The sequence below is a fragment of the Grammomys surdaster genome, unplaced genomic scaffold, assembly GCF_004785775.1.
Source record: "Grammomys surdaster isolate TR1022 unplaced genomic scaffold, NIH_TR_1.0 231, whole genome shotgun sequence".
In the NCBI taxonomy this organism is placed as follows: Eukaryota; Metazoa; Chordata; class Mammalia; order Rodentia; family Muridae; genus Grammomys; species Grammomys surdaster.
The window spans coordinates 3989081-4006538 of record NW_021604676.1 but is presented as its reverse complement, the minus strand read 5'-3'; the positions used below and the strand labels follow the sequence as shown (position 1 = coordinate 4006538).

Here is a 17458-nt window from a genome sequence, read left to right as displayed (position 1 = left end):
AGGCTTTCCACATGGCAGGTCTCATGTCCAGGAGAAAGTCTGAGGTTCCAGAGGCTGGAGTCTTTGGCTGTGGTAGGCCCCAAAGACACAAGAATGTCCATAGTTTCAAAAGGGTTTATTTTCATGGCTGGTGGTGGATGGATCTGGATGTACCCCCCTGAAACTCAGGGCAGACCTGAGTTAAACAGGGAAGGAGAAAGGAGGAGGGTCTGGGGAAGAATGCTTAATTTGCTCCGCCCTCTGGCTGTCGTTAGTGTGTAAATCCCTAGGGCCTGAGGCCTATAGTCATACCCTGTACCTGTGCACTTTGGGAGGGGTTGTAATGGCCTACATGGCTGAACAATGTAGGTCTATGGAGACGAGACTTCGTGTAGGGACTCTGGGTATGTGGTCGGACACCTGCTGTTTCTCCCTTGAAGTCTCTGGGTTCCATGCCCATGCGCAGCCCTACACAGTCCCACAAATGTCCATGTAAGATGCTGAGCTTCATCCTGATCCCCTGGCCCTCTGCTTATAGCTCTCTTCTAGATATTGTCCTGGGTGTCATCACAAAGACAGAAGTCAGCAGAAAACTAGCAGAACTTATCTGGCCAAGTAACTATGTAATAAGCTGCCTCCTTTTCTGCAGCCAGCACAAAGGAGTGTGGTGATACAGTTTACTCCCAGAGTTTGCTCCGTTACTTACCTTATCCCTGATGTTGCAAAATATTGTGAGAAAGTAGAGATAAAATATCTACATGCCAACACCCAAAAACTATAGATATAAATAATACCTGTAATTAATTTGAAAAAGTTAAACTGATTAGTAATGGGAACTAGGAAGACATTTTTGTTTGAGTTTTGAGACATGGAATGACTAGATCATGTTGTGCTGGTGGGTCTCATGTTGAATGACTGTGAAGTACTGGTTATACAAAAGAGTAGAGATGCTACAGAAAAATTCCTTCTAGAGTCAGATCTTGATACAAAAAGAAATGTGTCATGGTCTGACTTTTTCCTCCAGGAATTAGTAAGTGATCAGTCATTAATATGATGGTATTATAATGGAGGCCTTTTAAAGTGTGACTAGGTCATGGGGATAGACTCTTAATTAAAGGGATTATGAAAAAGACTGGAGAGAAACTTTTTTTATCTCTTCTACCATATGTTTAAGCAAGAAATCCCCAACTGTGATAAGAAAACAAGACCTCACCACACAATGAACCTGTCTAAGCCTGTCTACCCTCTATAACTGAGAAAATTAAGTAAATAACTGTAGTTTAGAAGGTACCCAGTCCATTGCATTTTTTCTAAGCCAACCTGAGACATTATTCTTTGATAAAAATGGGAGAATAGCTTCCACTACAGTAGGACAAATAATAGAAGACCCATGTCCAGATGTAATAATAGTTATAAATTGAGTCTGAGAAAATAAAAAAAAATCTTGAATGTCATTCTAATTTCCCAACAAACTCCTTTCAATAGAGTATGTTTAGATTATAAATGAGCACCATATTCTTCCAATTTCCTCACTGCATTATTATTTCTTGCTCCCCTATGTTTGCTCATTTGACTTTCCCAAAATGACCAATGTGGGGGTGTTTATAGATCAGTTCTTAGGTTTCTCATTCCTTTAATATGGTTATCCAGCCTATTATATATATGCTGACAGCTTCGTATATATGCCTCTGCTCCAATACTTTTTTGAGTTTTAGATTCCTAACTATTTAGTCTTTGTTCCATTTAGAGCTACAAAAAAGGTTTTAAGCTCAGAACAGATGAAGATGCAGTTGAGAGTTTTTGTCTCTCAAGTGATCACACCCACCACCTCTTTACATTTGTTTTTAGTATTCTTTCAGTTGCATAAGTCCATAAACTTTGCATGATTTTCTCTCTTTTTGTCATATTCAATATCTCCTCTTTCTTTCACTAGAGTTTTAAAATATCTATAGAATGTGATTTTACATAATTTCTGTGCTACTAAAGTTGTCATATTTTGCTGACCAGCACAGAAGCATCATTGGTATGTGGATACCTCACTTTGCTCTGTTCTTAGTATACTACACAGAGATTTTGTTGAAGTATTCCTCTATAACTCTTGTTTAAAACCTACATATTTCCTCCCAGAATATAATTGAAAGACCTTATAAGGTGCTTTATTTTTTGGTCTCTGAACACTGTCATGATTTGTCCTCCCCTGACACTCTGTACTCTGCTTTGAGCCCTGGTAACCGCATTACTATGACTTGAATGTCTAAAACAGGACACCACTTAGCACAGTTATCTGATTCTAGAATCTGACAAGCTAACAATGAAGACTAACCATCATGAAGAGCAAATATAGTCTTTTGGGTCACACTTGAAGCTCAAATCTGTTTCTGTTACCTCAGAAAGTAGACCTAAGGGAAAAAACATTAGGGGATTATCAAGCTATCTGGATTGTGTATAGGTGAAGTTGATGGTCATTTAGTTAGCATGAAATCAAGTTGTGTAAGAATAGAGACAAATGGATCAGAGAGCACATGTAGGCTTTTGTTTTACAAGCAGATTTGTCACATAAAGAGAGGAAGATAGGATAAATGAAATATTAGACACTAGGTTTGATATTAATTCATATTGATTATTAATTGAACATTAATTAATATTTTATTAATAGCAAATTATGATGTAATAGAACCAGAATAAAGTTAGTGAGGGTAAGTAATTTAGAAATTCCACTGTAATATAGTCAATATCAGAAGTATTAAAGACATGAAGGTATGGATAAAGAAAGAGTTTTGAAGGAGGGACATTTAAAGTTAAAATTTCAGAGAGCTTTCATGCTATCCATGGAGGTAAAGTTGAGTTAGGATGGGATGAATGTATTTGGACATAAGGAGCTCAAAGAACTGTCACAACAGGAATTTCTAGTGAATTTTGAGTCAGCCAAAAATGATAGATGAACTGTGATTTGGCACTATGGGATTCATGGGTAAATTATTAATAAATAAGAGGAAATTGCCAGAGTATGAACAAATAACAGCTATGAAGAGACTAACAAAGGGGGACAATTTAAAAAAGCAATTTTTAAAGATAAATGGAATTTTGTCTGTATCAGTGGGATTCATGGTTGGAAAGCCTTAACAGAGAAAAAGATGCATTCTTGCCTTAAAATTTAAACCTTTCATTTTTCACTAATCATTGAGATGCATAATTATTTTTATTTTCATGCAGACTCCTACAACTCATCCAAGAGCAGCTGGTCGAGAAACCAAATATGTAAGTATCTTTTTTTTATTGGATGTTTTATTTACATTTCATATGTTATCCCCTTACCTCATCCCCCATCCACCCAGGGACCCCCTATCCATTCACCCTTCCTCCTGCTTCTCTGTTGATGTACCCCAACCTACCCACCCCACTCCCACCCCCTCCACCCTCAAATTCCCACCCCCTGGGGCGTCCAGCTTTCATGAGACCAAGGATCTCTTCTCCCACCTATGCCCACAGGGCCTTCCACTCTTACATATACAGCTGAAGCCATGGATCCCTCCCTAAGTGCTCCCAGGCTGGTGGTTTAGACACTGGGAGCTCTGGTTGGTTAGTATTGTTGCTCTCCTCATGGGGCCACAAACCCTTTCAGCTCCTACAGTCTTTACTCTGACTCCTCCACTGGGAACCCCATAATCCGTTCAACGGTTAGCTGTGAGCATCTCCCTCTGAATATGTCAGACTCTTGCATACCTCTGAGGAGATTTCTATATCAGGCTCTTATCAGCATTTACTTCCTGACTTCCACATCAGCATCTACCTTTGGTGACTGCACATGGGATGGATACTAAGGTGGAATGGTCTTCAGACGGGCCCTCCTTCAGTTTCTGTCCCTCACTTTGTCTCCATATTTGCTCCCTTGAGAATTTTGTTGCTCCTTCTAAGAAGGACCGAATCACCCCCATTTGGTCTTCCTTCTTTATGAGCTTCATGTGGCCTGTGAGTTGCATACTGGGCATTTCAAGGTTCTGGGCTAATATCCAATAATCAGTGTGTTCTTTTGTGATTGGCTTACCTCACTCAGGATAATATTTTCTAGTTCCATCCATTTACCTAGGAATTTCTCAAATTGATTGTTTTTAATAGCTGAGTAATACTCCATTGTGTAAATGTACCACATTTTTTTGTATCCATTCCTCAGTTGAAGGACATCTGGGTTCTTTCCAGCTCCTGGCTACTATAAATAAGGCTGCTATGAACATAGCTGAGCATGTATCCTTGTTATATGTTAGAGCATCTTCTGGGTATATGCCTAGGAGTGGTATAACTGGATCCTCAGGTAATGCTATGTCCAATTTTCTGAGGAGCCGCCAAACTGATTTCCAAAGTGGTTGCACCATCTTGCAATCCCACCAAAAATGGAGGAGTATTCCTTTTCTCCACACCCTCGCCAGCATCTACTATCACCTGAGTTTTTAATCTTAGCCATTCTGACTGGTGTGAGATGGAATCTCAGGGTTGTTTTGATTTGCATTTCCCTGATGACAAAGGATACTGAACATTTTTTTAGGTGCTTCTCGGCCATTTGAGTTTCCTCAGTTGAAAATTCTTTGTTAAGCTCTATACCCCATTTTTTAATAGGGTTATTTGATTGTCTGGAGTCTAATTTCTTGAGTTCTTTATATATATTGGATATTAGCCCTCTATCAGATGTAGGATTGGTAAAGATCTTTTCCCAATTTGTTAGTTGTCATTTTGTCCTATTGACAGTGTCCTTTGCCTTACAGAAACTTTGCAATTTTATGAAGTCCCATTTGTCAATTCTTGATCTTAAAGCATATGTCATTGGTATTCTGTTCAGGAACTTTTCCCCTGTGCCCAAGTATTCAAGGTTCTTCCCCACCTTCTCTTCTATTAGTTTCAGTGTATCTGGTTTTATGTGGCGGTCCTTTATCCATTTAGACTTGAGTTTTGTACAAGGAGATAAGAATGGATCAATTTTTATTCTTCTACATGTTGTCCTCCAGTTGAACCAGCACCATTTGTTGAAAATGCTGTCCTTTTTCCACTGGACAGTTTTAGCTCCTTTGTCAAAGATCAAGTGACCATAGGAGTGTGGGTTCATTTCTGGCTCTTCAATTCTATTCCCTTGATCTTCCTACCTGTCTCTGTACCAATACTGTGTAGTTTTTATCACTATTGCTCTGTAGTACAGCTTGAGGTCAGGGATGGTGATTCCTCCAGAAGTTCTTTTATTGTTGAGAATAGTTTTCGCTATCCTGGGTATTTGTTATTACAAAACAAAAATGAATTTCATGAATTTGAAAATTTCCTTTTCTAACTCTGTGATGAATTGAGTTGGGATTTTAATGGGAATTGCACTGAATCTGTAGATTGCTTTTGGTAAGATGGCCATTTTTATTATATTAATCCTGCCAATCCATGAGCATGGGAGATCTTTCCATCTTCTGAGATCTTCTTTGATTTCTTTCTTCAGGGATTTGAAGTTCTTGTCATACAGGTCTTTCACTTGCTTGGTTAGATTCACACCAATGTATTTTATATTATTTGCGACTATTGTGAAGGGTGTCACAATTTCTTTTTCAGTCTGTTTATCTTTCATGTAGAGGAAGGCTACTGATTTGTTTGAGTTGATTTTATAACCAGCCACTTTGCTGAAGTTGTTTATCAGGTTTAGGAGTTCTCTGGTGGAAGTTTTGGGGTCACTTAAGTATACTATCATATCATCTGCAACTAGTGAGATTTTGACTTCTTCCTTTCCTATTTGTATCCCTTTGACTTCTTTTTGCTGTCTAATTGCTCTGGCTAGGACTTCCAGTAATATATTAAATAGATAGGGGGAGAGTGGGCAGCCTTGTCTAGTCCCTGATCTTAGTGGGATTGCTTCAAGTTTCTCTCCATTTAGTTTGATGTTGGCTACTGGTTTGCTGTAAATTGCTTTTACTATGTTTAGGTAGGGGCCTTGAATTCCTGATCTTTCCAAGACTTTTATCATGAAAGGGATATTGAATTTTGTCAAATGCTTTCTCAGCATCTAGTGAGATGATCATGTGGTTTTTTTCTTTGAGTTTGTTTATATAGTGGATTACATTGATGTATTTCCAAACATTGAACCATCCCTGCATTCCTGGGATAAAACCTACTTGATCGTGATGGATGATTGTTTTGATGTGTTCTTGGATTCGGTTCGATAGAATTTTATTGAGTAATTTTGCATCAATGTTCATAAGGGAGATTGGCCTGAAGTTCTCTTTCTTTGTCGGGTCTTTGTGAGGTTTGGGTATGAGTGTAATTGTAGCTTCATAGAATGAATTGGGTAGTGAGCCTTCTGTTTCTATTTTGTGGAATAGTTTGAAGAGAATTGGTATTAAGTCTTCCTTGAAGGTCTGATAGAATTCAGCACTAAAACCATCTGGTCCTGGGCTTTTTTTAGTGGGGAGACTTTTAATTACTGCTGCTATTTCCTTAGGGGTTATGGAACTGTTTAGATAATTTTTCTGCTCCTGATTTAACTTTGGGACCTGGTATCTGTCTAGGAAGTTGCCCATTTCATCCAGGTTTTCCAGTTTTGTTGAGTATAGGCCTTTGTAGTAGGATCTGATGATTTTTTTTGAATTTCTTCAGTTTCTTTGCTTGCTACATTTAAAATGGAGGCATGTACACATTTTAAATGGAACTCAGCTTTTCATTGGTTATACTGTATAATTATAATTCACTCTTCCTAAGTGGAATGGGGTAAGATGCTATGACTGGCTCAGATATAGGAAATCAGATATGTCAGGTGTACAGAATCAAATAACTGTATTGATTGAATTCCTTTTTAAATGAGTTATTGTCTAATTCACTTAGCTAAACAAAGCAGAACTGTATCACCTATCTTTTGTACCTATAATTATGAAAGCTTAGATGTCGTTTAGTTTTATAAGCACTGCTTCTGTGTTTAAGAAATAGTCAACTTGTTTGCTTGACAAGTTGAAGTTATTCTATATAAAAAGGAATTACCAGTTTGATTGAGTGATTAGTTAGTTGCTTTCCTGTGTTTAAATTAGCAAGTAATTCAGTATCTGTTTACGTAAAAATAATCAGGAATCTGGAGTGATGGCTTAGGGGATAAGGGCATTGTTTGCTCTTGTAGAACACTCAGGTTTGGTTTCCAGCATTCATATGGTAGCTTACAACTGGCTGTAACTCTAATTCCAGGGGATCTGATGCTATTTATTTTAAGCCTGTGGCAGGCAACAAATACTCATGTGGCATGCATACATACAGTCAGACACACACATATAAATAAATAATCTTAAAGAAGAGTACTTACACCACCAGATATGTAGATATTAACTCATATGCCTAATTTGAATGATACTGGGCTGGCTTAGTACGCTATGCACATAGAGCCTTACGCATTCCTGTCATACATGCCATGATCATAGTCCTCATCTGCTTCCTCACAGACATGCTACAAATGAGACAGTTTCCTAGCAAGTGCTGAGCATCTAATCTAAAATAAACCATTAAACTACTCCTTTTATACTGCACACTGTTTTCGCTAATCTGTAGTTTTCATCATTATCAATGATAATTACTTATTAAATGTGGACTGTGTGTCATGCAATCAATGCACTTGACACTTTTCTGCTTTCATTTGGCTCTCCCTAAGGCACACAATAAGCTCAGTGAAATTATTAAATTTTATCACATTCGGGAAATGATGTTTACAGGACGTGGCAGGAACATGGTTCAGAGCATTTCCTGGAAGCATTTGCCGTCAGTTTCCATTACTAGTGGAAACCCTTTGGAGGAATGCTCTAAAAGACTGGAGATGTTGCTAGGCTAGACCCTGATGGAAACTTTCGCTTCTGGGGAAGATCACTTATTTTATCTTACTGTGCCTTCATTTTCATCCCCAAGATAGGGAATGCTGATAGTGTTCTCATTTGATTAATTTAAGGTTTATATAATCCTTATGTGAACAGCCCTTAGACACATGAATAACAATGAGATTATTCATAAATTATAGTGTGTCTCTTCCTTTCCCCTCATTTTTGCCTTTACCCAAATCTCCTCCCTTCTCTTACACCTACCTATTGTTATAAGACTAGAAGATTCTTAATTCGGGTTCCTTGATTCTTTAGTGGGCACAAGGAAAAAACATTAATTAAGTATATATGAGTTTTCTTGTATGACTTATAGATACTGTGTTTTAAGGACTAGTCCCAAGAAAAAGTACCTAAAATATTTTTCTCGCTAAACTTTCTCATCAATTGCTTCAGTTTCATAAAGAGTAGACCACCTTTCATGTTTAGCAGTCACTAGCTTCTAGCTAACCACACCCTGGGGAGGTATCTTAATGTAATAGCAGCTGGACTATTTCTGGAAGAGATGCTTCAATCTCTATAGATTATTTTAAATTATTCTTTTAAGTTTTATATTTGTGTTTGCATGTGGACTTATCTATAATGACTACACTTGTGTGGAGGTGGAGACCAGAATTTGATATCAGGAGTTTCTGCAACCAGTTTCCATTTTATTTACCAGAGCAGGGACTCCCACTTGAATCAGGAATTTGACACTTTAGCCAGTCTAGCTAGTCAGCTGAATCCAAGATGACTGGCTCCTGAGTGCTGAGGTTACAGATAGCTTGCCAATGCCTGGTGAGGGTACAGGTCAGGCCTGGGGTCCTCGAGCTTTCACGGAGATCATCTAACTCACTAAGTCATCTACTCAGGAACTTAGAAGGTTCTTTATTGAGGGACCTAGTTAAAGATTATTTTCCAGCCTGTGAGAGCAGCTGAGTCATTTTAAGTTAACTGTGAATCATTAAACAAATTCAGCATTAGATTAGAACAAATATAATTTTAATTCTACTAAGATTCTTGACCTTGAAGTTTGTTTCTTGAGAAAGAAATGTGGAGTTTTACTTTCTCTTACAACATAGCATTTAAATGTGTGATATCTTAAATATGTCCACATCTTTGCCTTTTGGAAGAGTAGAGTACCTTTTAGAATGGCAGATAAAATCAGTTTTTTTTTTTTTGTGTGTGTGTCAACTTATAGATATCTCATACTTACCAACACATAGATGCTGCTACCATAATTACTAGGTGAAAGCGGATGCATTTACTCTAAGAAAAAATAATACAATTTTTAGAGCACGAAGTTCAGTTTAGCTTTAGGCCATCCTCTTACATCAACCATCTGTCTTAAAAGAAATATATTCTGACTTTTAAAAAATCAACAAGGCAATAATTCATTTTTGAAATTTTAATATAATAGATAAAACACATGATGTTTCATCAAAGTACAAATTGAATAGATTTTACTTCATTAATTTCTCATCTTTGTTTTCTCTCATGTCCTGTCAGGACAGCTTTGAGAAGTCTATGGACGAAAATTTTAGTATTTCACTCTCTTGGGGACATTAGGCATGTTCACAGTGATATACACAGTGAGACTCCATATTTCATTAACTTTGAAGAGAGTCCTAGATTCCATTCAAAATCAGGGGCCACTGCAGTTTACCAGCCAGAGTACCACAGAGAGGACAGGGAAAGGGCAGGATGAGAGTCACAGAGAAAACTGTGCTGCATTTGAGGATAACCTGAGCAAGTTTCAAATACACTAAATCCCTAGTCTCAAACATAATCCAGGGATCATTAGTAGTGGGAAAACTAGTTAGAACTTCCCAACTCTGGTGTCCAGTTTCCCTTTTTATTCATTGATTTGGCAAGTATTTATTTATTGTACAAGTCATTGAGGTATCATGGGTTTGAGTAAGGTGAACGAAATGGCAAGGCCCTCACTTCTGAGATGTAAAGGCCCATGGAGGCCACAACAAGAAACTAACATAACAAATGAGATGTTCACTTTCTTATAGAAATAGGGGAACAGGCCAGAGAACTGAATGCTCTTAGAAGAGACAGACAGACTGGGTACTTCCTGGAGAATGAGCATGTCAGGATGCTTATGGGATTTTCAACTTTCCTGTAATTATTGCAGCAGCTTAATGAAGCAAAAAGGGCTTTATGAATAGTTATTTTGTATGAGTCTTGGGTGAAAGACTTTATCAGAAAGAGAGAAAGAAAAGTGGTGGAGAAGAGGAGGAGAAGAGAAGAGAGGGAGAAAGAAAGGACTGGAATAAGTAAAGGAATAAAGGGAGGGAAGGAGTGAAGTCAGTAGCTAGCGTTTCTTTAAAAATTGTCTCACTGTCTTTTACAGTGTTTTAGGTTGAGTCTGGATCAATGACATCCTTATTCATTTAGGTTGATTAAAGCTTTCTTACTGCTTCTCCCAAGGTAGCCTTGAAGCAAAGGCGACTTTTAAGTAATTTAGTTGAGATATTCTTAAGTGTAATAGAAACGCAATGGGGCTAAAAACATATTGAACATGTAGTATTAGGCTTTTTGTAGGACTGAGTAGATCAGTTATCAATAGTATTTTATTTGACTATTAGATAGATGCTAAGTTCAGCAATAACAGCCAGTGGCAGATGAACTTTAAGTAGTTCATTTAAACCACCAAGGAGTCCTGTGTGGTGCATTTCTTTATTACAAAATATCCAGCATCCTCTCCTATCTTCTTCTGTTGCTGGGAATCAAACCCAAGTACTTGTATATGGTAGGCCACTATTCTACCACTGAGATGTATTCCAACATTTATTCGGAGGTAGTTTCTGTTCTATATGTGAAATAATAAATTTTATATTAAACACTACTTCAGTTTTCATTCAGTCTTTTGTCTTTGGAAGGAAATTTTTCTCTGCTTTGCATTTGCCTTTATTATTTTTTATGAACTAGCTCCTGTATAAATGTATTTCATTCATGTAATTTAAAAATCACGGCATGCAGTCTTAATAAAATTTAATCATATAAAAGAGAATATTTGTGCTTCTAATGAATTTATCAAAAAAGAAAACACACCCCTTGGTTTTGGAGTAACATTCTATTTGATAATAACTTATTTCATGAATTTTTTACATTTCATGAATTACTTTTAAGTTCCACAAAAATAAATGGTACAACCTTATTAAATATATGATAGTTTATAGGTAAAATCCCATTTTAATGAGCTCAGGGGACAGAAAATGTCATTACAGGGGAAGAATATTGATTCCTAAATATCACAATATATTGAAAAATGTGTCAAACCTTATTAAGAATATTTCACACTATATACACAGATATTCAAATAAAGGTCATCTTCTCTCATTTACTCAGCTCTCACGTTCTTCTTGTTGCTATGCTTGTAGGCGTTGCTATGCTGGAGTGACTCAGGTGCTGCTCAGGGAAGGCATAGATCTTAGGGGAAAGGGTAACTTAAATCCCACATGAGATCCAGATCTGCTTCCAGAAGATGATGAGTTACAAGAAGGGCTGTACATAACGGAGGCAAGAAAGCCACTCTACCAGTTATCTTCGTTTATTCATTTTCCTGTTTGTATGTGCTGCTGCAGTGCACACGTGTGTGAAAGGGGCTGGGGTGGAGTGGAGGCTACCATCAGACTTTGCTCCCCTAGCATGAAGAGGACAGAATCAGTTCTATGTCTTACAGTCACAAGAGGATATCATCTTAAGCAATTTTAGAGTTTCTCCAATATGGCTTCCAGGGAAATGGAGCTCCAGACAGTGACTTAGGGGCCTGGTGGCACTTTGTGACTTTGGTATTATGTTTTTGGGAAGCAAAATTAGTTTCTCCGAGCCTCGCTAGCAGAGTTAGGGCCCTATGTAGTCATTTATCTTTTACAGATAGTCACATCCTCACATTGCAGGCTTCACTCTTGGTTCCTATGTAACCTGATTGTAAGTAGGACGTGGTTGCACATTACTCTGTTGTCAACACTTGGATGCTCAGCAGGAAGGTCATGAGGCTAAGCCCACCTTAGGCTGTAATGAGACCCTAGAAAACAAACAACACACGCCAAACCCAAACTAACCAACCAGGAAATATAGCTAACAGAATTTCTTTGATGTTAAATATGTAACCTTACTGAAAATCTGCTATACTATTTTATGAAGATTTATACTGATCTTTAATTGACAAATAATTTTATATCCATGGAATGAATACACTGTGATGTCCAATCTGAGCATACTTTATACAAAGTTTGATCAAAGTAATCAATAATTATATCTCCCTACCAAATTGTATGTTTTATATGTGGCAAGAATTTTTAAAATAGACTTTAGTAATTGTGAAGAACATATTTGTAGCTACAGCCCTAGACAGTACAGCCGATGACTCATATCCAGCATGAATGAAGCCTCATCCAAGCCTTCCTTCAACGTCATCTCTTAGCTTTTCTCTGCTTGCCCCACCCCTATCAACCCTATCCTCCAGGAAGATCACAGTGAAACACGTAATGTTATTAAGTAAAGTGTAAAATCCTAACTAGTTGCAAAGATCTGATCACTAAGTCATGCTTACTTTAAGAGCAACAACAGGAACCAGTGCTGATGGGATAGAAAAATGTTACGTTTCAATTATTTTTCAAGTAAAGATGAAATAAAAAAATGCAGGAAAAGACTCATAGAAATATAATATGAAAAGAAAGTATTTATTTACTTCAGTAAGAAGGAAACTGGCACTTGTAGAGGTGGTGGTGGGGGAGACATCATCATGAATACTAGGTTTCAGCTGAGCAGGTTGAAAGGTTCAATGAGCAGTTGGTGTGTGGAGTATGTGCTATCAGCAGCACTCTGTACACTGTACATAAGGCAAGGCTCGTGCAGAGGGCAGATCTTATGTTAATACTCTTACCAAAATACAATTTAATAAAAAGAAAGAAATTAAATTCAGGTGAAAGGACTGAAATATAGGTACCAATGACAAAGAGATAATATTAACAAGATCTGTAAAGAAATTTGAAAGCAAATGATTTTCATTTTCAACACCAGGGAGTCCTGTCATGCTTTTCTCTTAATATATGTTTTGAGACCAATCTGCCTTGTGTTTCATTTTCATGTAAGTAAACATGATTATCAACAATAGTGTTATGTTTAAATAAAATATGGACTGAACAAACAGAAGATACTATCTAACGTTGAGGAATCGTTGGTATCACATGGTGATACTTACAGTATTAAGATAAGAAGAAAAATAGCATATACTCTGCTTTGTGAGCTATCGTGCCAAGGACATGTGCCACTCTGCTCGAAAGGACCATTTCTTGATATAATGCATTTCCATTTCCTTTATATTTTTCAATATCCTAAAATGAACATGCATTGTCCTAGTAAAATACTAAACAACACACAGGAATTTCTTTTACTAAATATTTTCACTAATATCTATCATGTTTATAATTTTAGGCAAATCTTTCATCATCATCATCTTCAGTGTCTGAGAGTCAACTGGTATGTATCTTGTTGTATGTTATTTACTTGTTTTAAACATTCTGATTTCTCAAGAAATCTCCACTGAATGAGAATGAAGAGATAATAAGTTTTCTCACACCTGTCTAACAAAATTTACTAATTTTTTAGTAAAGTCACATGATGGCTGCACTTTAGGTAGCTAACATATAAGACAATTTATAGACTGTAACTACCATTATCTCTGAACAAATAGTGTTACAGAGATTGATTTGAGTCAGAAAAAAATGTGATTTGAATTTTGAGAGACCGTTTCTTGATGGGAAGGATCCAAAACAGTTCAAGGAGATCAAAAAAGATAATATGGGGTAGCTTCTGGATATGTGTGGATGAAAGAGATTGTCACACATGAGAATTAGTATGTAAATGGTCTAATCTATGCTAAGCAATAGAAATATATTCAGAATGACAAATGTAATCCACACATAAAAATTTAAAAATATTACTTAAATTTTTTTGAGATTATAGTGTACATACACAATTTTTCCCTCTTTCCTTTTTCTCCTTCTAAGTCTTCCCATGTACCATCTCCCAGATCTTTCAAATTCATGGTCTTTTTCTTTAATTGTTATTATATGCATATTTAAAACGTTATAGTCACTCTATCAAGAAATAAATGAAACAAATGGACTAATTTCAATAATTGGATATGAATGTTAGATAGGCATTATTTCAGTAGATTGTTAATGCATATATTCATTCTTTAGGAAGCAGAGTTTTTGAAAGCTAAGTATTTACATGTATATCAGCTCTCAATTCAACTAATTGACCTTAGCAGGTGATTTGAAGGGCTGGTGGTTTGAGCTCTTGAAAGACTCAGCAGTGCTAGAACTGGGCATTACAGATCTAACCTCTAGAACATGCCATTTTAACCCATGCCTGGTAGATCACAATCCCAGCAGTGGCAAAAGGAACAGTAGTAGGTCCAGGCTAATGCTGTGCCTGCAGAAGTTGAGACTAGTTTTGGCTACATTTCACAGCTATCAGGCTCACCTAGGAACCCAACTTGGATACCCACAGCCTCTTCCCAACTGCTCCCATTAGACCCTGGCTTAAACAATAGATACAATCAAAGTTGTTGAGTGCTAAATTCAGGCTTTTAAATATCTTCAACCTGGCCTATTTATTCGCTTGTCATTACAACTGTACAGCTCCAAAGAGTCATGACTTTAGCTCTTAAAATATTTGCATTCTGAATTTGGGATACAGCTGAGTGGTGAAGTACTTATCTAGTGTCTAGCATCCATAAGACACAGGTTCAATCCCCAGCACTTCAAAATGTAAGCAAAGTGTGTGTGTGTGTATGGTGTGTGTGTGTGTGTGTGTGTGTGTGCTACATTCCCATTCTAGCAGCCAAATATTATTTATATATTGAGCTTGAGAAACTATTTTGGAGACTTTTAGGAGTCTCACTGACAATATTAGCTTCTCCTCTATTAACATCAACACAGTAGATAACCATTGGAAAGAAATCTCCTACCTCTAAGTGGCATAAGTAATAAGTACAGTGTCAGCCTGAAGGGATTTTTATGAGGCTCATACAGCACCATAAACTATTTTCAATATGGTCCTATGGAAAATTACGATATTATTGTACCCCAAAGCCTTAGATTATTAAAAAGATATGAGAAGCTATTTTTACAGGCAGTGACATAGAGGCTGCAAGAGTTTAAATATATTATCTAAGATTATAGCATTAGTGTTCAACCTTCTGTGTGGCTTTCAAAAGGAATCATTATTGTTGATTTTTAAATAGTTTGAGGGACTTGACAAATACCCTTTGAGTAGAGTACATTGGGAAAGGGGCTACTGGAGAACTATTGTCTTCATCGACCACCCCAGGGTCTGGCTCATCCTGAAACTTCTCATCATCTGGTAAATGTGATGAGTCAATGAAGAGGTGCAGAGAGGATGGGGACAGTGGAACCAGCTGGATAGTGCTTCCTGTGGCATATAAAAAAGAGCAAGAGGAAATGGAAGACATAGGCTTTCAGTTTGAAGCTCTGACAGAGCTTTCCTAATTCTGGAACTGGACCATCTCAATATTAACAAAGATGAGTGTGTCCCCTTTTCTCTGGTTTGGAAACAGTTTAGTTTGAACAAGATGGGTAAGATCTATGTATTTGTTCATTTACTTTTATGAAGGGAGCCTGGGTTAGACGGCAGCTGGCTTTTTTGGATTGAAATTCCATGCCATTGCAAATCATTCAGGATGGGCTGCAAAATCTTCAGAGCAGACCATAGGAGGTTTAGAAAATAAACCCCACGGACACATAGAAACAGGAGCAAATGCAGCTTACTGGAACAGAATAAAGAAGAACCTTAAGTGGGCAGTTACTTTGTTTCTGGTTCCGAGTGCCAGCTGTTGTATCCTGCTCTTCTGGGCATGACTCAGCTTTCTGAGGGCCCTTAAGTCTTGTTGTTTAGAAGGGCGTTTGTATAGAACTGATGTCTTCTTTCAGCTCAAAGGCAGTTTCTCCTTGACCAGTTTTCCTTGACACAGCATACGTAGAAGCTGTGGACTTCGTCATGTCTGCTTCCTCAGTCGTGACTCACACTATTGTCTTTTGTCTATCAAAATAGTTCAGTCTGGTCAATCTGCACTGTTTATATTCGACAAAACAGTTCCTGAGCTATGGGATGTACTTTATAATTATTGAATACTGTTTAGTTTTATAGATCTGTTATGGTAGTTATAAAACTTTTAAAAATAAAAACCCAGTAAGTAGATGTTTTCATGAGTTATCTAGGGTGCTTGCAGTTGACACTCTGTATACATTCTTTATATTTATAAGTATGTATTTTACCTTTCAAAATTTTTATATTTTCCTTACAAAGTTCTGTCATGCGTTTTATTTCATTGGATCCTCATAATCACCGAGGGTCATCTCAATAGTCTCACAGAATAAAAATGACTCTTTTTACTCTTGGGAAATTTACCATAAACTAGAAGATTTTGAAAGCTAGGATATTTATTTGAGAATAAACTAAGTGTCAATATTTGATTCAAGAAGTTTCTCATGAATTAGATATGGTTACCATTCACCAATTGAGTTGTTAAATAAATTAGATATTGCTTCTTTTGCCTACAGTGTAAAATTCTAGATTTTGGACTCCTACAAGCTTTTTTGCTACAACGTTTCTAAGGAAAAACTCAAACACTGAATGGTGAGAAGATAGAAGCAAACAGAAACAAGTAACAATTACTCACTTTAAACATGTTTTGATCCAGCAAATCAGTTGAGCATCTATCAGGTTCAGTGTTTTCTATGTCATACTCTTTTGCTTGTTACTGTTGTATGGCCATCTTATGATTCAAAACCAGCCAACAAAACAACAACAACAAAAACCATGAGATAACAGACTTGAAAACTGGGTCCCTTTTATGTCTTTTGTTCTGCCTCATGTCACCTTATGTTACTAATTTAGGAAAGATATTGCCATAGAAGCTATTATTTAAAAAATGTTGGGAACAAACTTGCTAGGTCACTCCTGGCATTAAATCTTCATCTTTGGTCCACAGCCAGAGGAAGCAACTTGCTGTCATAGAATTATGATTTTAAGTTCTCAACTCTGAAAAAAATCTAATTTTATGTCCACTAGTAGCAGTGTTCAAATGAAAATGTACATGTGATGAATTATAAATGTACATGTGATGAATTATAAATGTACATGTGATGAATTATAAATGTACATGTGATGAATTATAAATGTACTTGTGATGAATTATTAATTAAAAAATAGCAGCCTTAGACCAATGTCTTTCAAATCTCTTCTCAACAAAAAAAATCATGTTAGTGAACTCTCAGTACTTTATTCTTTCTCTTCTTTCTTGCTTTCTTTTCTTCTGTCTGTCTGTCTGTCTGTCTGTCTTTTAAAAGTATGTCTTTATTAGCATTAGTTGAGAGTTGTGTTGTATTCACCTCCATTGATACTACAGATGGTAAAGCCTAGGTCTCATTTGACTGAATAGGTCCTAGCAGCCTCACATAGCGGCAGCTTCAGAGTTCACAAACAGGTGTTTTCTTGTTGAGGCACTTAAGAATGCTGATGTCTAGAGTAAATGATTTCTCAGCCCATCACAGCATCTAACACTCTTGCCCATCACAGCATCTAACACT

At 36.9% G+C, this 17458-nt stretch overlaps 1 protein-coding gene across 18 annotated transcripts in view; it reads left to right on the top strand.

Moving 5' to 3' along the window:
* Mlip (muscular LMNA interacting protein) overlaps positions 1-17458 on the top strand; it is a 254788-nt gene that overhangs the window by 174094 nt on the left and 63236 nt on the right. For all 18 annotated transcript variants that reach the window (XM_028773567.1, XM_028773571.1, XM_028773569.1 and 15 more), the window contains 2 exons: positions 3193-3237; positions 13275-13319. In XM_028773567.1, coding sequence (XP_028629400.1) covers positions 3193-3237; positions 13275-13319 — 90 coding nt within the window. The remainder of the gene's footprint in view (positions 1-3192; positions 3238-13274; positions 13320-17458) is intronic.